This window comes from Rousettus aegyptiacus, unplaced genomic scaffold (genome assembly GCF_014176215.1).
Source record: "Rousettus aegyptiacus isolate mRouAeg1 unplaced genomic scaffold, mRouAeg1.p scaffold_m13_p_4, whole genome shotgun sequence".
Classification (NCBI taxonomy): Eukaryota; Metazoa; Chordata; class Mammalia; order Chiroptera; family Pteropodidae; genus Rousettus; species Rousettus aegyptiacus.
In genome coordinates, this window is record NW_023416307.1 from 156,642,454 (window position 1) to 156,665,773 (window position 23,320).

At 50.0% G+C, this 23,320-nt stretch overlaps 2 protein-coding genes across 5 annotated transcripts in view; one reads left to right on the plus strand and one right to left on the minus strand.

Annotated features, from left to right (window-relative positions):
* The first annotated feature begins 2,145 nt into the window (after positions 1-2,145).
* Positions 2,146-5,263, plus strand: RBM15B (RNA binding motif protein 15B). The gene has a single exon (XM_016133145.2). It carries the CDS (start codon positions 2,262-2,264, stop codon positions 4,935-4,937), a length of 2,676 nt encoding a protein of 891 aa, XP_015988631.2. The 5' UTR covers positions 2,146-2,261; the 3' UTR covers positions 4,938-5,263.
* Positions 5,264-6,638: 1,375 nt separating this feature from the next.
* DCAF1 (DDB1 and CUL4 associated factor 1) overlaps positions 6,639-23,320 on the minus strand; it is a 58,444-nt gene continuing 41,762 nt past the window's right edge. For 3 of the 4 annotated variants that reach the window (XM_016133140.2, XM_016133142.2, XM_016133141.2), the window contains exon 23: positions 8,398-13,431. In XM_016133140.2, the coding sequence (XP_015988626.1) occupies positions 13,066-13,431 (366 nt within the window). In that variant the 3' untranslated portion in view covers positions 8,398-13,065. Of the gene's footprint in view, positions 13,432-23,320 lie in introns of all 4 variants that reach the window. The other variant, XM_016133144.2, reaches the window with a different exon arrangement.

The following is a 23,320-nucleotide window of genomic DNA, read 5'->3' on the forward strand; positions in this document are numbered from 1 at the left end:
ACTGAAATAGGGTTTTACTCCTGATGAAAATCAGGAATAAACCACTGGTACATGCTTCCCGGTGTACAAAGAGTTTCCAGGTACAGTCACCTTTGTGCCTCGATCACCAGTGCTGGAGATTCCAGGGTGGACACAGGCCGAGGCCTGTGGGGTTGGTTGTGCAGGGCTGGAGGGGAGCCCCAGAGGAGGCCGGGCTTGACCGTGTTCCCCATGCGAGGGGCTCGAGGCCGCACAGCTTGCGAGACACGAGACTAAGCGTGATGCACAAGAGTAGCTTACGTCTGGGCTCATTGTGAGCAGGACCAAGGGCGGTGTAGCGTGGCTTTCTGTGGTGGCTGGTGACCAGTGACTGCGCACGTTCAGTACTGTCACGTTTCTAAAGACGATCTTGGCCTGGCTGGATTCCACCAAACACTTCAGATCTAGCCGTCTGCTTGCTCACTGGGCTTGTGGTCTCATGTCTGTCCCAAGCCTCCAATGCCTGACTGGAGTTTGCAAGACTGACAGGAGTCGGTTTGGACGAAGCAAGTGAGAGACTCCCTTTTGCCTTTGGTTTTGTTTACCCATGTAAGTCTAACAGTTGTCCTCAGGGCTTGTCCCCAAAGTGCCCCAGAGTCTGGTTTAGTTGCCCTCTGTGTGGTTGGTGCTTGCAAACCCAGTTGGGGGCATGAGCTGCAGCCGCACACAAACACTTGCTCCTCTGGCCCACGGAGACCCCTGCAGGGAAGGACAAAGAAGCTACGCTGCCCAAAGAATCGCTCTTCCCTCAGACCACTTTATCTGTGCAGTTCCTAAATTCAGTTGCTGGAAGGGGTCTTCTCAGCCTGCCATGGAGTCCAGTATGCTCGGCGGCAGCCGGCCCACAGAGATACTCGCAGCACCACGTCTGAGGAAGGCAAGAAGGTTGAGTCACTTCCCAGGCCAAAGCTTCCCTAAGTGGAGGAATTAGGCAGGCTGTTAAGATAGGACAGTGTCCTGAGCCTGTGAAAGGTGCTGGGAAAATCCACAGCAGGAGCCAGAAGTCCTAGAGGACGGAACTGCCTCAGCTTAACACCCTAAGTCTGTGTTCTGGCTTCTGTGTCCGCCAGGCCACACTGAATAGGGAAAAAAGTCCAACTACCCACCCGAGGGCCGATGGCCATGGTGATGAAGGGGTTAACTCTGGAGGCAGCTTTCAGGCGTGTTGCAGTGTTACAGGTGTTGCTTCTAAGGCCTTTCCCCTAGCACCTGGGGCTGCCCTGCGCCTGCCCTGCGCCCGCCCTGCGCCTGCCCTGCGCCTGCCCTGCGCCTGCCCTGCGCCTGCCCTGCGCCTGCCCTGTGGGAGGAGGGGCGGACTGGCGCACCTTTCACCTCCCCACAATTTCTGTAGCTGCGCTGGGTCAGGTTCTGCCGCGGCCCCAACAACTCTCTCTGGCTCACCTCACTTCATCTGGGAGAAGAGGTCCTGACCCTGGAGGTGGACAGGAGGGCCCTGCTCAGCGAAAGGTAAGTGGCATTTGTGCGACGACTGGGTTTGGCCTCTGGCCCTTGCCTCCGTGGTCCTGCCTTTGCAGCCCACTGGCGCCAAGAAGCCTGTTCTCACGCCGTGAACTGCAGGTTCGTGGGATTGGGTTTCTGGGCCTGAGCCTACACAGGTGTTGCCCTGCGCACGCAGAGCCACGGCCCTCGCGGGCTTTCAGGGGACCGCTGCAGGTGAAGCTGAACTTAAAGGATATCCGGGATGTGGTTCGTGGGGCCTGGACGCGGCTTAGGGAGCAGCGGGCTCCAGTCCCTGGGGTTGTCAATCCCAGAGCGCCGTCAAGAGATGCCGTGGAGGGGACGAGTGGTGTTACGTAAAGGGGCCGCTCGGTAAAGGCGCGAACCGGGCGCCCACAGGTGCTAGGGCCTTGGGGTGGCGTGAGCCAGCCCGGCTCTCGCTAGGACTCTGATCTCTGCGTAGCCGCGGACCTCGGCCACGCTGTCCACACGGTGGCGCCAGAGTCCACCGTTCCGGCTGCGCTCGCTCGCCGGCCGGGGGTCACGTGGCTCGGGGCGGCGCAGTCCGGTGACGTGCGCCCGGCGCAGCTCTCGCCCCGCCCATCACGGGCCGGCGGGCGCAGCCTAATAACGCGACGCTCAGCCCCAAGGCTCCGCTCCCGCCCCGCCGCGGCGCCGAGTCCTTTTGTCCAAGATGGCGGCGCCGGGGGCGCTGCCTCCCCGGCCGCCGCCGCCGCCGCTGTGAGGGGCCTGCGGGCCGCCCGCCTGCCCGCCGCGCCGGCGCCATGAAGAGGCAGAGCGAGCGAGACTCGAGCCCGAGCGGGCGCGGCTCGTCATCGTCAGCCAAGCGGCCGCGGGAGCGCGAACGGGAGGCTGAGGCGGGCGGGCGGCGGGCGGCGCACAAGGCCTCGGGCGGCGCCAAGCACCCCGTTCCAACGCGGACCCGCGACAAACCCCGCGGTAGCGGGGGCGGCGGGGGTGGGCATCGGGACGGCCGCGGCGCCGGGGACGCGAATCATCGTGCGAGCAGCGGCCGTTCCTCGGGCTCAGGCGCCGGCGGCGGGGGACGCGGCGGCAAGGCCTCGGGGGACCCGGGCGCTTCAGGCTCTTCGCCCCGCGCGTCTCCACTACCGCCACCTCCGCCGCCGCCCGGGGCCGAGCCCGCGGGGCCCGGCTCGTCGGCGGCCGCGCCCGAGTACAAGACGCTGCTCATCAGCAGCCTGAGCCCCGCGCTGCCCGCCGAGCACCTGGAGGACCGGCTCTTCCACCAGTTCAAGCGCTTCGGCGAGATCAGCTTGCGCCTGTCGCACACGCCTGAGCTGGGCCGCGTGGCCTACGTGAACTTCCGGCACCCGCAGGACGCGCGCGAGGCCCGCCAGCACGCCCTGGCCCGCCAGCTGCTGCTGTATGACCGGCCGCTCAAGGTGGAGCCCGTGTACCTGCGCGGCGGCGGCGGCGGGAGCAGCCGGCGCAGCAGCAGCAGCAGCGCCGCCGCCTCCACGCCACCCCCGGGGCCGCCCGCGCCCGCCGACCCGCTCGGCTACCTGCCGCTGCACGGCGGCTACCAGTACAAGCAGCGCTCGCTTTCGCCCGTGGCCGCGCCGCCACTGCGGGAGCCCCGCGCCCGGCATGCCGCTGCAGCCTTTGCCCTGGATGCTGCCGCCGCCGCCGCCGTGGGACTGTCGCGGGAGCGGGCCCTGGACTACTACGGGCTGTACGACGACCGGGGGCGCCCCTATGGCTACCCAGCCGTGTGCGAGGAGGACCTGATGCCGGAGGACGACCAGCGGGCCACGCGCAACCTCTTCATCGGGAACCTGGACCACAGCGTGTCGGAGGTGGAGCTGCGACGGGCCTTCGAGAAGTACGGCATCATTGAGGAGGTGGTCATCAAGAGACCTGCCCGTGGTCAGGGCGGCGCATATGCCTTCCTCAAGTTCCAGAACCTGGACATGGCTCACAGGGCCAAGGTGGCCATGTCGGGTCGGGTGATTGGCCGCAACCCCATTAAGATCGGCTATGGCAAAGCCAACCCCACCACCCGCCTCTGGGTGGGTGGCCTGGGACCCAACACCTCGCTGGCGGCTCTCGCCCGGGAGTTTGACCGCTTTGGGAGTATTCGGACCATCGATCACGTCAAAGGAGACAGCTTTGCCTACATCCAGTACGAGAGCTTGGACGCAGCCCAGGCCGCCTGCGCTAAAATGAGGGGCTTTCCCTTGGGTGGTCCAGACCGCAGGCTGCGCGTGGATTTTGCCAAAGCGGAGGAGACTCGGTACCCCCAGCAGTACCAGCCCTCCCCCCTCCCTGTGCATTATGAGCTTCTCCCCGATGGGTACACCCGGCACCGAAACCTGGATGCTGACCTGCGGGTGCGGGATAGGACCCCCCCACACCTCCTGTACTCGGACAGAGACCGGACCTTTCTGGAAGGGGACTGGGCCAGCCCCGGGAAAAGCTCTGACCGCCGAAACAGCCTGGAGGGCTACAGCCGCTCGGTGCGCAGCCGGAGTGGGGAGCGCTGGGGAGGAGATGGGGACCGGGGCCTGCCCAAGCCCTGGGAGGAGAGGCGGAAGCGGAGGAGCCTTTCCAGTGACCGCGGGCGGACAACGCACTCCCCTTACGAGGAACGGAGCAGGACCAAGGGTGGTGGGCAGCAGGCGGATCGCGGCTCCGACCGCACCCCTGAACGCAGCCGCAAGGAAAATCACTCAAGCGAAGGGACCAAGGAGTCCGGCAGCAACTCCCTCAGCAACAGCAGGCACGGGGCTGAGGAGCGGAGCCACCACCACCACCACGAGGCGCCAGACCCTCCCCACGGGAAGAAGACCCGCGAGGGCGAGCGCAACCATCGGACCGCTGAGGCTGAGCCCAAGCCTCTCGAGGAGCCAAAACACGAGACCAAAAAGCTCAAGAACCTTTCGGAATATGCCCAGACGCTGCAGCTGGGCTGGAACGGGCTTCTAGTGTTGAAAAATAGCTGCTTCCCGACATCTATGCACATCCTGGAGGGGGACCAGGGAGTGATCAGCGGGCTCCTCAAAGACCACACTTCCGGGAGTAAGTTGACTCAGCTGAAGATTGCCCAGCGCCTCCGACTGGACCAGCCCAAGCTCGACGAGGTCACGCGGCGCATCAAGCAGGGAAGCCCCAACGGCTACGCAGTGCTGCTGGCCACCCAGGCCACCCCCAGTGGACCTGGCACCGAGGGGATGCCCCCGGTGGAGCCAGGCCTACAGAGGCGGCTCCTCAGGAACCTGGTCTCCTACTTGAAACAGAAGCAGGCTGCAGGGGTGATCAGCCTGCCAGTGGGAGGGGCCAAGGGCAGAGACAGCACGGGCATGCTGTATGCCTTCCCGCCCTGCGACTTCTCACAGCAGTACCTCCAGTCAGCACTGAGGACCCTGGGCAAGCTGGAGGAAGAACACATGGTGATAGTGATAGTGAGAGACACTGGCTAGCCCAGGCCCGTCTTCTCCAGCTCCACGTTTGTCACAAAAGCGGTTAAGATCTGGCCCCCCGCCTCCATCTTACCCCCTTGGTTTGAATTCTCTGCTGGGTTGTTTTGGTTCATTTGATGGGGGACCAAAGTCCTGTCCCCCACCAAAAGTAAGTTCTTAGGTTTTGGGATTTTTTTTTTTTTACAGTGATGAGAAGGGACTCCTGTCATGTTGATTTCTAGTGTATGAAATACTGTCTGCTGTGTTCTGTATTTTTTTATTTTTTGACTAACTGTATGGAAAGTTTGTCAGTAAAGCCTTTGTCAGAGGATGGATTTTTAATCCTGTTTAGAGTCCTGGTTTAATCAAGTTTTTTCTCAAAGACGGAAGACTTTCCCCACTGCATGCACAAGGCCCTGCGTCATCCTTCCACACTGGCACATCTCAGAGTCCTGCTGCGCTGGTGGCTCTCAGCCCCTCAGCTCTTTGGGCTGCGTCGGCACTGTATTCACATTTGTTTTTAATCCTGGCTGAGGGCAGGTAGGCCCTGGGCCCTACCATGCCAGCCTGCGCAGAGCCCATGCAGAGGGGGCGACCCCCACGTCCGCAGCCAGCAGCCATGGTGGCTTTCGGTCTGTGTCGCCCTGCCCTGAGCCACGTGTGCGTCCACCAGCTGGAGCCGTAGCTGTTGCTGGACAGAGTGCTCTGCCTCGAGGCCTTCCTGCAGACAGGTGGTCTTCAGCAGCCGTGTCATCTGGTAGTCACAAGGAGGAGCAGTGCAGTGTTGACGCCAGGGGTGCCACCAGTCTGCACGGGCTCCCCCTCGTTCCGCCTCCCAGGGCCACTGGGGGCCAAAGGCGGGAATGGAGGGTGGGAGGCAACCTTCCTTAATTTTTTAACTTTACCTGGTGTTTGTGAATTTCTGGCTCTTTGGTTGTTCGGAGCTGATGGTGTCAGTGTGAAGTAGACCTGAGCTGAGTCGCTAGCGTTTTGTGGGAAATGCTGGGGTGGCGTAAGCCAGCCCAGCTTTCACTAGGACTCAGATCTGTGTAGCCCCGGACCTCGGTCCTGGTCTCGAGTTTTTTGTGATGCTGCAAGGAAGTGCGTGCAGCGGGTCAGGAGATGCTCTGCCCTGTTTCCCAGGTGCGAGGTGGTTTGCGCTCCTAGGCCAGCTGGGCGCGTGGTGCTTCTATGGGGAAACGAGGTCCCCGTCTGAGGTGTCATGCAGTGCTACAGCTCTGAGCCATTTAAGCCAAGCTGGGGGCGGGGCGGCTTGAGAAGCATTAAATTATCATTGTGTCTCTGATAAGGTAGTATGGCCAGCGCCATACAGCAATTAGCACCATAGAACACAGCCCAAATGCCACTGACTGTTTGTGTGGCAGTTTGGAGGTTCAGATGCTCTAGTGAGAGTAGTGAGCTCCCAAGTGACCTGGAGCTCCTGGTGCCATCTGCCACATGACTCCCTCTCCAGGCCTGGTCCACTACCCCAGCTGGCTCAAAAGCAGTGCAAGTAGCAGCTGGGATGTTGTGTGAGAATCCGTGAGGTCAGGGCCGGGGCTCAGTGCAGCTGCACGGAGAACACATGCCTCTCCCCAGGGAGGGTGAAGCCGAAGGGTCTGTCCGAGACCTTGCAGATCTGGACAGGAAAGGAGGCAGCACTGCTGAGCTTCAGCTGCTGCTCATGAGAATACGCGTGTTCTTAAGAAACAACACAGGAGAGAAGTGTCATGTGTTTATTTGCCTTTAGTACTTGAGCCGTGGCCACCAGTGCCAGGTGTCTGAGCACGAGTCAGTGGGGCACAGCTGGCCACCGCTGCACCATTCCCAGGCGGCCGGTCTGCCAACAGCTGCAGGGAGGAGGCTGAGAGGCGCCCACGGGGTTTCCTGCGGACCTTGGAAGAGAACCGGGTCATGGGCCAGAGCTGCCCTGCAGAGTGCCTTCACCTCCAACTTCCCCAGGCAGAAGCCTAGAAAACCTGGCCAGAGAGAGTGTTCCAAAACTCGCCTTGTCCACCCTCCTGTGGGGACAAGTGCTCCTGGTCCCCCAAGGAGCCACAACCTGTTATGTGACGCTCCTCTTCCCTGGATCCTCTTCTCAACCACTTCCTTTGACTCTTAAGACATTAACAGGTTTTGTGGCGCCCAGAAAGGCCCTGGTTCAGGTGATCCCCCGACAGAGACGATTCACTGCAGGCGTCCGGCGCCTGTGCTTGGGCGCTGGGTCCCGTCTGAGGTGCCGCTTAAAGGCGAAATCGGCCTCGTGGCTGTTGTGCTGCTGTTCTCGGTGTTTCCTCCTAAGTGACTCAGATCTTGAGCTCCGCAGAGTGATGAGCAGGGCCAATGCTTCCTTAGCAGCGGGGCACTTCCCTGCAGGCATGTTGTCAAGGCAACCAGAATTCTGCTTTCTTGTTGGGAGGTCCCTATCTCCACCTGAGAGACTGGGTGCTCCCAAGAGGAGCTGGCAGTTCAGGAAGACAGTGGCTCAGTTAATGACAAGAATCTAGTGTTTTTACTATTTGACTTTTAACCCGTTTTCTTCTAATCCGTTCAGCACCAGCAGTCACGCTTCTCCTGGTTAGGTGTTAGCAACCTATTTAGGCTGAGGCATGAAACAACTTAGCAGCTAAGACCTCTGCTCTCAGAGGACCAAGAGGCACCTGTGCGACGCAGGCCCATGTCCGTGTGACACTGCATGGTGCTCCAGAGCCCAGCAGAGCTTTCCCGGCCCCTGGTGAGTTTCAGCTGCTTTGTTTTGTTTACTTCACACCCACATTTGTCCCCTTTTCCTCAGTTAAAGGACGAGGGTCTCTTTGGCTCTGTAACACCCACATGATAGAAACTGAGAAGCTGTCATTTGGGTCAGCGCAAAGGAAAGGACCTAGGGTCTCCTATTTGTTGCGGGAAGGAAAGCGGGCTGGGGCGGGTGTAAAGGGAAGAGCACCTGGGACTATCCCCTGGCAGCTGCACAGTTTAACCACAGGCCAATTTTAGGGGCCTGTGAAATACCTGCAAACCCAGCCCCAGCTGCCCCTAAAGTGCCCAAGCTGGAGACCCGCTCAAGTCCACTAGGACACCACACCGCCTTCAGGGAACAGCACTGACAGCCACCCAGCCACAGACAGGTATGGCCCCAACGCCTTCACTCCTTAGCTTTGCCAGCTCATCCCTCCAAAACATCCCAGGACCCCTAACTTCCCAGCTCCCCCAAACCTGTACTCCAGAGCTGCCTTGATCAGAACCGGGTAGAGAGCCGTGTCCACAGTGGACGGCGCCCTGCGTGGGACTCTACCAGACAGTCCCCGTGGGGCAGAGCTGCAGACCCTGGTGGGCACGGGGACTGAGCCAGGGCCTTATCTGGGCAGGCTGTCCTCACCAGCATCCTGGACTGCCTCTTGGAAGGCGTCTTCTCTACTGCCTGGCTAGAGCTGCAAAGAAAGGGACAAACCCCACTTTGGTAAAAGATGACAGGGAAAGGCCATAAACAAACAGACAGACTTGTAGTTTATTTTGTATTTTTTTTTTTAAATAAATACACTTTACATTAAAGAAAAAGGCCTTTGATTTATAATTTCCACATTGGGGGGAAAAGGGAAGAAAAAAGATTTTTGAAAAACTGAATGACAAAATAAAATAGAGGGAGTGAACTCATACCCTAAGTTCCCTCAACTCCACAAAACCAATATCCACGAGGACCTTGCTGCCCAGTGCACGACACCGGTGCACCCCGGCATTTACTCCGCCAGCAAGCGGGGCCTCCTCCCCAGCCCGGGCACGAAGGGAAGCCAGTTAACCTGACGGCACACGAGGCAACGGAACAGGCTAAAAAATCATATATTATATTTATAATAAAATATTCTTAATCCTTATCAATTTAAGAAACCACGATTTTCCTTTTCATTTAAATACGTATGTAAAAATGCCTCTATGTTGTTCTTTAGATGTCATTTTCTTCCATAGAAAATGAAATACAGGGACAAGAGACCTGGTGGATATAAGTTCATACCCTCTGTTATAAACGCCTGGCTTTTTTTTTTCCTTTTTAAGTTTTATAAAAAACTATTTCTTGTTCTTTAAAGAACATTGTACAAAGAAAATATATTGTGAAATAACCCCAGAGACATGTTTTTGTTTTTTTTTTCCCTTGAGGAAAGATGTCCATTCTAGGCGAGGGAAAGCGGACTAGGGCCTAACCCCTGTTGTCTTTTTGGGGTGGTTGTTAGGAAAGGGCCCTTAGGTCCCAGAGAGACAAAGCCACAGTCCTCTGAGTACAGACCATGCAGTTCCTTAAAAGCCACAGCCCTGGGAGGGAAGGGAGGGAGGGTGTTCTGAATTCATTTGACTCAGTTTCTCGCCTGCCAAGAATCTCCCGTGTGGCGATGGCTCCTCACTCATTCAGAGATAAAATGATGTCATCTTCCAGATCAGAGTTGTCAGAGCTGTCGGCTGAAAGGTAAGCAAAGGGAGAGACACTAGATTATGCACGAGGCTTGCTGGAAGCTCTCAGGAAGGAAGCACCTGCATGTACATACATTTGTGCCTGAATGAGGCTAATTACCAGTTTCCAGAAAGAAAAAACATCAATTAACTCCATGGAGCTGGCTCTGGAGAATATACTTCTTGGCAACAGGAGTCACCCCTCGGGACCTCTACCTCTGCCTTTCAAAGGACCTGGATGTGGTGTCCTCTGATTCCTAGAGGTTCTTCCTGTCTTGGAGGCCCTAAAGGGACCAGGCAAGTCCCCCCTCCAGCTTCCACCCGTGGTGCTTGGAACAGCTGCAAAGGGCCAGCCTGCCCCCCAGGACCACTAAGAAGGCAGGCTGAGCCCAAGCAAGAGTGAGCTTGTTCTCTTAACTTAGCCACTCTCAGACCTCACAAAGGCAGAGACAGTCAAACCTAGGGTTCACTCCTCCGTAATTTCTAAATGAATTTTGCAGGGAACAAATTCCCAAAAAGGTGCAGGCTGGCTTGCAGCAATACCAGAGGAATGCCGACACCAGCCTGGATGCCCTGGGCAGGGCGCATATCTCTGGCACGTGAGCCCTTGCTTGCCCACCTCAGGCAGGGAGCGGACAGACCACTTTTAACACCTCAGCAAGGGGCGAAATTGGGCAGTAGCAGAAAGCACCCTCAACACGAGGTCGATCTGCAGTGTCTGGGTGACCAAAATCCAACACAGTCCCTAGCTTAGGACTCCAGTGTTTGCCCAGTGAAGGTAAAGCAAAGGTCTTCGAACCCATTGTGATTATTCACAGCTCAGAAGCTGTGAAAGGATTTTTAACAAGGCCCCCAGGGAAATGGGCAGGCCCTGATCTGGAGCCCTGCAAATAAATGCCCATAGGTCCTGGGGTTTGGGGAAGGGGGTGAACAGCCACTGGTTCCACACAATCCCTCGTCAGCCTTTCCCCCCAGAGAGCTGAGGAAGAAAATGGATATTTCCACACCTTCCTTCATTCACTATGGTCTCCTTTAGGAAGAAAATGGAAACGGAGAAAGTAAAACCGAGAAAAGTATGGCTGTGATTCAAGGAAGTCCTGAAAATAAGCAAAAAAGAAGGCTAGAAAAACCAGTGTTGCTAGGTCTAAAAAGGCACAAGCGTGGCCTGACGACTGGTGAGGGGGAAACAGGATGGAAAGATCGAAGAACAGTACCTGACACAGCCGATCCAAACTAAGCCGCCTCAGCTCCCCTGCCGCAAGAACTCCGGGAGGCGGGGCCTGCAGGGCAAGGGAGGGCCTGCTCCCCAGAGCCAAGCCCTGCACGTGTCCTGGGCCCGCGGGAGACCCCCAGGGACCCCATGAGCCAGCAACGCCAGGCCCACCCACCTGAGGCCTGTTGTACAGCAGAGTCTTAACAACTCCGCCTTGCAGCCAAGGACTGAGTGCAGCTGGATCACAACACAATCTTTTAGCAAGGAGCTGTCAGGTGCAGGTTCAAGCAAGCCTTCAGGGCTCGGGTGCCACTCCCCTGCTGGAGGGCAGGCGGCGGACTCCTCTGCCTGCCTGCCTCGGCCTTTTTCTCACTCTCCAAGTGTTCAAGAGACCCTGGCAAGGACCTCTGCTCCAAGCCCAAGGCAGAGGCAGTCTAGCTGTAGATATGCAGTGTTATGCGGTATTTAACCTGCTGCTCCACGACACAGGCCTTGGGGCAGAACGGCCCGGAACACAAAGACCTCAGGGTTGAGGTGCTTCTCTTCCTAGGGCCGGGGTTCTGCACTGGGAATCAAAGCACTGGGTCTCTGGGATCCAGGGCCTAGCAAGACCAGGTGGGGGCACATGGGTGTGGTTTTCCTGTCTTGATGGCTTTCATCATGTCCTCGAGGGCTCCACAGGGAGCCCCAAGAGATGAAGAGCTAGGCCCTCTTGGGAGGAAAAACAGCAGCAAGCCCAGGGTACAGAGAAAGCAATGGAGTCCATGCTGCAGGTGCCACCTCTGTCCTCGGTTCTAGAGCCCAAGCTAAAATGTCCTCAAGTTGTCATGGCATTTTCACATCATAAATCTTCCCACCAAGTTAAAGTAACATTCTCATTGCTGACAGAATTAAGGTTTTCCAGATTACCTCTCGCACTTGAAAGGAATTTCCTCAACAGTTAAAGGCCGAAGGAGGCTCTAATTTATTTCATAGGCCAGATACAAATGTAATGGCTTTATATCCACACTAAGACTGGAAAAATTAACAGTACTCTTCTGTCAGGCACACCGCCACCGGCTGCTCCCCCAGCTGATTACTTGCAAGTGAAGGGAAACAGAGCTTGTGCCCCATGTGTCACTATTTAGGTGGCAAAAAGTTTCAATGAAACCTGCCCCCGCATCATTACTGTCACGTGTCCCTTGCCCACAGTCCCTCTTACCTGGGGCTCTGACCATGAGAATCACCTCGACCTCTACAATATGGAAAAAATGGAAGCCGGTAAACCACAGACGGGCAGATAGAAGGGCTCCCTCCCAGCCCCCCAGGGAGCTTCCTCAAAATACAACTTTAGCAAGAGGACTTAGGTAAAACAGTCTCCCCTAAGCCAGATGCCTTCATCTTGAGGGCTAGAAGCACGTATGATATTTATCCCAAAGAAAATGGATTCAGGTCATTGTAGAACGAAATCTTTTATATATGCTTAAATGTGTTCCGTGCCCACCCTCTGCTATGTACCCCCCTCTCCTACCACCAATGACCATAAAACCCAAACGGCTACTACGAAGAAGCTTGACATTTGTTGGGTCTAGGCCAACGCAATGTGATTTTCTATAATGATGTGTTCTATATCTGTGCTGTTCAATATGGTAGCCACACGTGGCTACTGAACACTTCAAATGTAGACATGAAAATGAACTGAATTTAAGTGTATTAAAATTTTAATGGCCGCATGTGGCTGGTGGCTGCCGTATCAGGCCTAACACCTACCGTGGTTGCGAAAACGCTGGCCGGGTTAGCTATGTGAAAAATGGCTCCTGTCAAGGGATTACTCCCCGGTCGGGCAGGGCGGCACTAGGACGAACCAGGACCACAGCAAGCATGCGTCTGTCAACAGTGACACCTGTCACAGTGATGCTGCCGGATGTGTCCTCTGGAAACATGCAGAATCCAGCTGCAGAGCTAAGGGACTCTTAGAACCATGAGCTGGTTGATTATGCAGGGACACCTCGGAACCTGTCCTAAGTGGGAAGTAACTGGGAAAACTGGAGCTTGTTCTTTCTAACCTGGAATATGGGGAAAGGGGGTGGACCAAACACAAGCCAAAGAAACATCCGGCCCCTGGCCTCGAGGCGTCAGGCGAAAGCACACAGGAAAGGGCTCCTCCACAAGAGGGCTTTTATTTCTTTACAACTGTAGAAAGCAGAAGCGCAGCGCCTCTGAGGTGCCAGCTCTGCCCTCGGGAGGAACGGCACTGGCCTTCCATCCTCAGGCTCGCCCTCTAAACACAGCCCCAGTCACGAGCTTAGGACTGTCTGGCTGCATCACACTGTAACAGAAGAGTCCAGGAGCTGCAACAGAGACCACATGGCCCGCAAAGCGTAAAACTGTTCCCGTCTGGCCTTTACAGAAAAAGTCTGCCAACCTGTTATAAAGAGGAGATGACAGCCATTTGGTTACAGAGTCTGATGGGAGAGCAGAGGATCAGAGATGGGAAACTGCTTTTCCGTAAGGGGTGAATCAACAGGTACGGGCACAGACCCTGGTGTGGCCTCCCTGCGGGCTGGGCTGGCACGGGAAGGAACCTTCCCCGGAGTGCCAGGGCTCAGCCCCGTGGTCGGCCCTCGACTTACTGTCCCCCAGGATCAGTTCCACTTCCTCGTCTGCATCAGAGTCTTCGTCCTCCCCGTCCTCGCCCTCCTCTAGAAGGTTTGCTAGCTCCTCATCAGAGGGAGAAAAGTCATTATCCCCATCCTCCCCTGCGTTCTCATTGTTGTCGTCCTCCTCCAGCTCCGCCTCCAGCAGCTGGTCGGTGTCAAGCTCATCTAGATCGTCAGTGTCGTCGTCATCTTCGTCGTCGTCTTCTTCTTCCTGTTCTTCCTCTTCCTGGTAAGAGAGCAAAGTCCATTAGGGCAGATTCAGAGGCCTGACCCGTGTGGCTACGTAGGCAGCCTTCCCTCCTTTTCCCAGAGGACAAGGAGGAAACTGTCAGCAGAGAGAGCAGAAATCTAGGTTAGCATGGACTTCACGAGCCGGCCACACTGATCGATGAAGAATGAGACAGGCACACCCATGTCCCAAGTCACTCAAAGTGCCCCTCAGACAAGAATTACTAGTCACTCCACAAAGGCACTGCTCATCACACAGCCCTTATCCAAAGAAACAGCCAACTCGCTTCGCAGGTCTCTGCCATCAATATCCTAGGTCCTTAACTAATAATAAAACCAAGGGACTCCTTTCTGTCTCCTGCATCAACCAAACCATATGAAATCAGTTGAGAAACTGAGAACAGAAGCTTCTACCTAGAATCTAAAATGAAATGCTTTACCCTGACAGGAAGAACACGGCTGCTAAGTCATCAGCTCCTAAGCCCTTCGAGCTCTTGTCCTCACTCTCATAACCCAGGATATGGGTGAACAGTGCGACTACCATAAGCATCTGATGACCTGAACTGCCCAACAAAAGACTTTTATAATACAAGACGCTAACAGACACCCCCATGACACACACAGTATGCTAGAGCAATGGTCCCCAACTCCTGGTCCATGGACCAGTACTGGTCTGTGCCTGTTAGGAACCGGGCCGCACAGCAGATGAGCAGTGGGCGAGCGGGTGAAGCTCCATCTGTACTTGCAGCCGCCCCCCAGCACCAGCATCACCGCCTCAGCTGCTCCATCTCAGGTCATCAGGCCTCAGATGCTCACAGGAGCACCAGTCTCTGGGGGCACAAAGGTCGGGGGGACCACTGTGCTAAAGAAACTGTCCAAACTTTCATACTTAAGAGAAATTCCCAAAGGTAGGAAAACTACCAGAAAATGAAATAGTTGGCTCTAGGTACCCTGGGCTTTGTAACTCATACATTCTGGCCTCTGCCACAGATTTCAGCTTTGCACTAGAATCCAAATTGTTTCCCTTCAAACAAGAGAGGAAACACCTCTTTGCTTTAATAAGGATGACAGGGGTTTCCAAGTAAATGTGGCCAACGTTTCAGTCACTTATCCTTCTGCTCAAATATCAACTGTCATCCTTGCCAATAGGAAAAGATTCTAATTCCTGAAATAAAAAAATATAAAATTCATTTACTACATCGGCCTAAGGAAAATCACAACGGAACAAGCCCGACATAAGCAAAAAACATTGAACAGTTGTAAAGGTGCTGCTATGTGCCAATCGCTTAAGAACCAAACGTTTTGTGCTGATCGAGCCACTGGCGTTCGTGCGCTGTGATGTGCACCGCGCTGCTCTAGGAACCTGTGATCATTCTGAAACCACCTATTAGAAACTTTGTGATATGCTGGTTGCCCCAGTTATTTAGACTTTTCAACAGTTTCTGGCAGCTATACGAGAAAAACCAACGCCTTTCAACAGCTGGGGATCCGAACAGCTGTACGTGTGTGTGCTGAGCACACCCATGCCGTGGCTTGAGACCACTGTTCCAGTCTTGGCCACACATCGCCTCCACACTAGGCCTTTGCCCACTTGAAAGAAGCTGAGAGTGCTGATGGCAATAACAAACGGGCACAGCTCCTGGCCTCGATAAGCACATCAACTCACAGAAATAACTGGGAACGGTGAGAGGCCAAAATTCAGGGCAATAATCCAAAGTGCTTACCAGATTACAACTTTTACCTCTTTTTTTCTAGGCATATTTTTCATGGCCTTGACCAAAATTAGTTCTACTCCATTGATAGTGTCACAGTTTAAAAGAAGTATATTAAGGAAAAAAAGAATAGGCCCTTGTGTTTCTGAAGCCTCTACATAATAGATTACCTTTAAAATTTAAGATAGCATAACTTTTTGATTCTGAAATCAACACTATTACCGACAGGTACTTGTCACTGAGTATCGGATAGGACAAAATGCATAGGTTTTGAGATCAAACAAAGCTGGGTTGGAATCTTGGCCCTGCTGATTATGTGTCATATGAACTTGGGCAATTTACATGAATTTTCAATGTCCCAGGATATCATAACTTTAAAGGTCCAGTTGAGTGGGTATGTCAAAGGTTAAACTATTTAAATAAGTATCTATTACTCTGCAAACTTAGGAAGACCATTCGCTTTCATTGCTAAAAAGATGAAAGCTTAGCCAATCCAGAAGAAGAAAAGCTCCCAAATCAAGAGCAATCCTAGAAAATAGGTCACCATGATCTAAGCTTTGAACTACAGATACCACTCCAAATTCATCCAAGAGCCTACAAATCTAGCCTTTACTTAGCCTTGTAGCAGAAGAAACGGTTCACCCATCCCAGAAAGCTCCCCTGAGGACACATGTGACCTGGAAGGGAAATGGGTAGGAAGGGAGATCTCCCCGAGTCTCATAAAGAACACATCACTTCCGCATTTATGTTATTTTAATGACCAACGCTGGTTTAATGTGCCTCTTGTTACACATGGATTTGGCCATAAGCTCACTTTCTAAATTTTAAATCTGAAACTTGGATCATGAAACAGACACAAGATGTCAAAAATATTGTGTTAGAATCTAATTCTGTGATTGAAATCAAAAGAGAATCTCGGAATCAATTTTAGGAGAAACCTTTCTTGGTTTAAGCACCTACTTGGTAATATGAGCCCCTCTCCTCCATATCTAAAGAATAAAAAAGCTTCATTCAATGAGTGGTCAAAAAAAGTAAAACTTAATGAAAATAAGAAATCCTTCTAGAATTCTAACTCAACTCCAGAAACAGTTTTGAATCCAGGAATGTGGGGTTTTTTTCTTCCTTTTTCTTTTTTTAATTCTCTAAGACATCTCTTTTAGGGTTTGAAAACAAAATTACTGACAAATTTCCCCACAGATAGAATTCCAGAACCCTCTTCTCAATCCCACCTTAAGCAAGTTCACGGTCACCCAGAGCCCCAAACCCTGCCTATAGGCCGGCCTCGTCCCCGCGCAGACAGGGTGGAGGCGGGCCCGCCACGCCGCCCGGGGCCTCGGGCTCGCCCAGGGCCTGGTCACCGCCGCCACGCTTTTCCTCACCCCACTCCACTCACCCCCCCCCCCTCACTCACCTCCACTGGCGCCTCGCCTTTTCTGAAGAAGTTCAGCTTCCCCAAACCTAACAACTTCTCAATCTACACAGACTTCAGATCCCTCCCACCTGCAGACTTACGAAAAGGGTGATCCAAACCCTATTCCCAGCCTTCAGGTATTCAGCCACCCCTTACTGACTCATTCATTCACTCACTCTCTTCCTCTACCAACGAGTCTGGCTTCCGCCTGTAGCACCCCACAGTGCAACAGTTAATGAATGGTGTGTACTCTGGAGCCAGGCTGTCTCTGTCAAATCCAAATTCTGCTAGCACTATGACTATGAGTGACTTACTTACCTTGTGGGGTTGTTGCTAGAAAATTTAAAGGAGAAAATGCATATGTGTGTGTGGGATGAGCTCTTTGGACAATGCCTGGCACAGACTGTGTTCAAAAAGTGTTAGTTTGTTGTTCCCATTACAATCACTGAAACCTTCCCAGTGGAATACAAAGTCCAGGATGGCTGACCACAGGGCTTCTCTGGCCTCCACACAGGGCTGCTGGCCTGATCTCTACCTGACCTCTTCGACACCTCCTCTTCTAGGCATGTGGGTTCTTACAACTTTTAGTTCTGCCTTCGGATTTCCTCTCATTCATAAATCTTGAACTCATTAGACAGCTCTATCCACCTGTACCACAGAAACTTAAAACCCCTTTAAAACTGAACTCAAAACACCCCTAAAACCTAGCACCTTTTCTACACTTCCCCAATTCACCAGGAGAAAATCTCAAATATCATTTACTTCTCCCTCTCACACCCAGTTAACTACTGTTCCCCACGAATCTGGGGTCCCCAGCACCCCCCATCCACACTTCACTCACCTACTGTATTCTTCCTCAGCCTGCCTGTCTCCAGTCTCGCCAGCTCTCTGCTCTCTTCCCGTCCAAAAGCTCCGAGACACTGCCCATGACACCAAATCAGGACAGGAGCACAGACCATTTACTGACCATCTAATAACAGCTTCTCTGAACCTCGATGTCCTAGTAAATGAGCTGATTTAATTAAGTCAGTGGCTCCTACTCAGGTGGGACCATCAGAATCCCGGGGAAAACATTTTCCAAAATACACATGCCTAAACCCCACCCAGGACCCACAGAAGCAATCTGTACAAATGAAGCTCACACAGGTGAATTTTGGGAAGGTTCCCAGGAATTATGAAATGCACCCCTAATGAAGAACCAGGAAGCACAAGATGACCTCTGAAGTATCTTCTAGTTCTAAATTCTACTTTTCTGTAACAGATGCTCTATCTAGACTCCCAATGACAGAACCAAAAAGGCACATCTGGCATCACCACTGACTTTCTCTGCCACATCAAACTATCTAGTTCTCTAGGACTTAAATAACATGACCTTTTAAATAAGTTCAGCATTTGTTTCTAAGCCATTCAAAATCATTCTTTAAAACATGTATTTTTCAAGGGAAATAGCTTTTAAGCCTATATTGCCTGCAAAAATATAACCGAACTCTTAGGAAACCAAACCCCTGGTAATTAAGAAGTTAATCTACATATTCAAAATAGCAGAATGACTTTAAAAATGTAATTAAAACCTGAGTCTACTGTCTTGATATTTTAGCATGTCACAGGCTATAAAATTTAAACTGCTTTTCCTCCTTTTGACGTCTGCTCCTGGTATTAACCACCCTTGAAAGCTACAGGTTCATTTCAGAGTCACGAGCGCTTGTTCTCTCTCCTCGCTGGCAGAATCTAACTCATTTACATTTTAAATTTTTTAGGGAGTAAAAAATAAGGCCTTTCAGGAATCACTGACCAGGCTTACGGCAGGTGTGTAATCAGGAGAGACTCTTACCATCCGCTTCTAGGCAGTGGAGAACACACAGGAAGCACAGCGCACAGTGTGTCCCAGATTCCAAAATGGAGTGGAGAAAAAAGAGCATTATTCCCTTATTTTTTTTTTAATATAAATTTAAGGTTAATTATAATTAGTTGGAAAGTACTGGCTTTTCAAAATCTAGAAACAATGATCAATTACTAATATTTGATTTTTGTAATTTTCCTAAAAGCCAAAATCAAAGTTGACTGAATTGATTTTTAAAAACAACAGATACCAAAATTTCAATGGATGAGCTCTGATAAGTGACTGACTTATCTCTGCTCTCATCAAATGCCTACGGTAGGCAAACTGGCAGCCCCAGGAACCGAATATTTATGGATGTCTAATACATCGTGTATGTCTTCCTACAAAACATAACGGTACAGTTCATTCCTTCTTGTTACTCTCCGAACTGATTTAAATATACAGGCAAAAGACAACCATTTTTATGGTATGTATATCATATCTCAATAAAGCTTAAATAACTAATAACCATTGATATGGGCATTTTATGCTGGGCCATTTTATCAGGTGACAGCTGACCATTCAGGCTTCTGAGTTTATTTTGCTAAGAAGAAAAGGCAAATTCAAAGGTGTCAATCACAGGTGCCCACATCCCTGAGTCCTTTAAGTCACACCTGGAACATCTGCGAAGACCCGAGAGCCGATCAGATATCCAGACTAGGCAAAACTTTAAATAGCAAATGACTCATATGAAAACGAAGTCTCTGGTTTAAAATTAGGGGAAGCGCACAAAGGAAAGTGCGTTAAAAAAAAAAAAAAAAACTTTGGCACAGTGAAGGAGGTGGTGAGGAGAAATACGATGGAGATAGTAAATATAGCAAAACCTGACTGCAAGAGTCTAGGAGGACCTGTGAATCAACGGAATGAAGGTTACAAAAGAAACTTGCTTAAATAGATATGTCTTATTCCACTACAACATCTCTAAGTCAAAAATCAAAACACCACAGGCTTAAGGATTAAAAGTTCTCTATCATTCATTTGATGAATGTCCTTCAAATGAAATGCATCCAATTATCCATAAGGACTGCGGGTTAGTATGTAGTGAAATATGCCTTGATCCTGTGAAATCCAGAAGCAATGCGAACTCGCCCACACTGCACACCTAAACCACCTACCTGGTCTTCAAGCCAGAAAGCTTTCAGGTTCTTTCAAAGACTGGGCCCTAGGGGCCATTCATTAGGGCCCTCTTGAGCCTGCCACTCTTGACTTTGACTGTCTATGCTGAGGAAGCCTCGATTTTTCCTTCCGGTATCAGAGTCAGAAATCCTAACGACCACCTTACCCCCACTTCTAATATCTTTCTCCCTTAACCTTTCAAAAGTTAAATGGTACCACAGAGGAAGAAATCAATCAGTCTTTCCTCTGACCCAAGCCTCCATGGAGGGTGGCATGAGAAGAACGAGCATTTAAGTTGTTCCTTTATACTGTCTCTTGCTTCCATAGCCAGCCACTGAAGGACTGGTCTATGCGCAAAAAGAACATTAAAGAAGGAAAAATGAAATAGCTAGGTATAAACCTAACAAAATATGTACAAGATCTACATGAGAAAAACTACAAAACCCTGACGAAAGAAATCAAAGAACTAGATATATAGAGAGATATTCCATGTTTATACACAGAAGACTCGATATTGTCAGGATGTCAGATCTCCCTAATGATCTACAAATACATACAATCTCATTCAAAATCTGAGGAAGTTATTTTGTGGTTATCAATGAATTCCAGAGTGTATATGGAGAGGCAAAAGACACTGAATAACCAACACAATACTGAAGAAGAACAAAGTTAGAGAACTAACGCTAGTCAACTTCAAACCTTACTTAAAGCTACAGTAATCGAGACAGTGTGGTATTGGAGAAAGACTAGACAACTCGATCTACGGAACAGAATAGACCCCCCCCCCCCAAAAAAAAGCCCACATAAATATAGTCAATTGACCTTTGACAAAGGAGCACAGGCAATACAATAAAAAAAGTCTTTTCAATAAAAGGTGCTATAGCAACTGGACATCTACATGTGAAAAAATGAATCTAGACACAGACCTCAGACCCTTCACAAAAATTAACGCACAATGGATAACGGATGAATGTAAAATGCAAAACTATAGAACTCCTAGACGATAATATAGGAGAAAACTTAAGGAGATGATGACCTTGGGTTTGGTGACAACTTTTTAGATGCAACATGAAAGCATTAACTATAAAAAAACAGTTGATAAGCCAGGCTTCATTACAATAAAAACTTCTGCTCTGTGAAAGGCACTGTGAAAAGAATTGAGAAGGCAAGCCACAGGCTAGGAAAATTATTTGCAAATGATATATCAGATAAAGGACTGTTATCCAAAATATTCAAAGAACTCTTAAAACTCAGAGAACATAAGCAACCCAATTTAAAGGGGAGCAAAAGACTTAACAGATACCTCACCAAAGAAGATACACAAATGGCAAATAAGCATATGAAAAGATGCTCCATATCATATGTCATCAGGGAAATGTAAATTAAAACAAAAATGAAAGGGCCTTTCACTGAAAAGCAGCTCCCTGAAGCTTCTTTGGGAGAAACCCAAAGGGACTATGAGGGAAAGGCTCTTTCCTTTAGTCTGGTAGCTGCCATTCTGAGGACTCTCTCAGTTATGATTTTTAGGAAACAGCTGTAGTAGGCTGATAAAACGTTAAGACCTAAATACCTTTCTACTCAAAAAAATCTTAAACCATGCATTTTGAATGAATGAATGAATGAATCCTGCACTACACACCTATTGGAATGGTCACAGTCTAAAACACTGACAACGTGAAATGCTGGTGAGGATGTGGCGCAACAGGAACTCTCATTCACTGGCGATGGGAATGCGAAATGGTACCGCTGCTCTGGTAGACAGTTTTGCAGTGTCTTACAAAACTAAGCACACTATTACCATACAAGCTAGCAATAATGCTCCTTGGTATTTACTCAAAGGAGCTGAAAACATGTCCCCGCAAAAACCTACACATGAATGTTTATATGAGCTTTATTCATAACTTCCAAATGTTATTCAAAGTTATGCCAAAACAGCTTCTGGTTCAAAATGGCAGCATAAGAAGACAATGAACTCAACTCCTTTCATGAACACATCAAATCTACACCTGTAGACAGAACAATGCCCCCTGAAGAATTGAAGACTGAACAGCCTCTGCACAACAAACGAGAGAGAGACCACACAGAAACGGGCAGGAGAGGCAAAAACAGGCAGCTTGCCCCAGGTCTCTCTCTGCCCGCACCCAATCAGAACCAAAGAATACAATAACTAAATGAAAAATACAGTAGAGAGAATCAATATCAAATTGGATAATGCAGAAGAATGAGTCGGCGAGGTGGAAGACAAGGTAGTAAAAACCACCCATGAAACAGCACGAAGAAAAGAAAAATTTGAAAAATGAGAATAGTTTAAGGGACCAAACAAATCTCTAAAAAATTCAATGTACAAGATGTACATCGATGTACAATAAGCAAGAGAAAAAGGACAGAGACCTGTAAAAAAAAAAAAAACAATAAAATGGCAATAAGTACATACCTACCCATAATTACTTTAAATCTAAATGGAGTAAATGCTCTAATAAAAAGACACGGCGTAACTGAATGGATAAAAAACAAGGCCCACGCAAATGCTACCTATGAGATACTACTTCAGACCAAAAGACACACACAGACTAAAAGTGAAGAGATGACAAAAGACAGGTCGTGCAAACAGTAATCTAATGGTAATGAAAACGCGGGGGTAGCAATACTTAAGACAAAACAGGCTGTATGACAAACTGTAACAAGACGCAAAAGAAAGGCATTAAATAACAGGATAGATCCAGCAAGAAAATATAACACTTGTAAACATCTACATACCCAAAATAGGAACACCTAAATACAGAAGCAAGTATTAAGAGACATCAAAAGATAGAGATACAGTAACAGTAGGAGATTTTAACACCCCACTGACATCAATGAACAGATTATCAAGAAAAGTGGCTTTAAATGATACATTACCAGATGGATTTAAGAGGATTTGCAAAAAATTCTACCCGAAAACTGAATACATTCTTTTCAAGTGCACATGGAACATTTTCCAGAGTACACCACAAAGTTAGGCCAGAAAACAAGTCTCAGTAAATTTAGGATGACTGAAATCACATCAAACATCTTCTCTAATCACTATGGTATGAAACTAGAAATCAGTTATAACAAGACTGGGAAAAACACAAACATGTACAGGCTAAACAAACAACATGCAGGTAAACAATCAGCGGGTTAAGGAAGAAATCAAGGAGAAAGCCAAAAAATGTCCTGCGCAAAGTGAAAATGGAAACGCAATGATCCATAGTCTTTGAGAAAGAGGCAGAAGCAGTTCTAAGAGAAAAATTCATAGCAATGCAGGCCTACCTCAAGAAACAAGAAAAATCTCAAATAAACAATCTAACCTTACACCTAAACAAACCAGAAAAAGAACAAAGACCAAAGTAAGTGGAGAAAAGAAATAATATATATCAGAGCAAGAATAAATGAAATAGAAATTTAAAAAAAGGAGAACAAATCTAAGAGCTCTTTTTTAAAAAAGATAAACAAAATAAACCTTTAGCCAGATTCATCAAGAAAAAGATAGAGGGCCCATACAAATAAAAGCAGAAAAAAGTGATAACAGACACCACAGAAATATAACAGATGACAAGAGAATATTACAAATGATTATACACTGACAAATTAAAACCTGGAAGAAATAGATAAATTCCTAGAAATATATATTCTTCCAAGCCTGAATCAGGAAGAAACAAAAAATCTGAACAGACTGATAACTAGAAATGAAATGAATCAGTAATTTAAAAAACTCCTAACAAACAAAAGTTCAGGACCAGACAGCTTG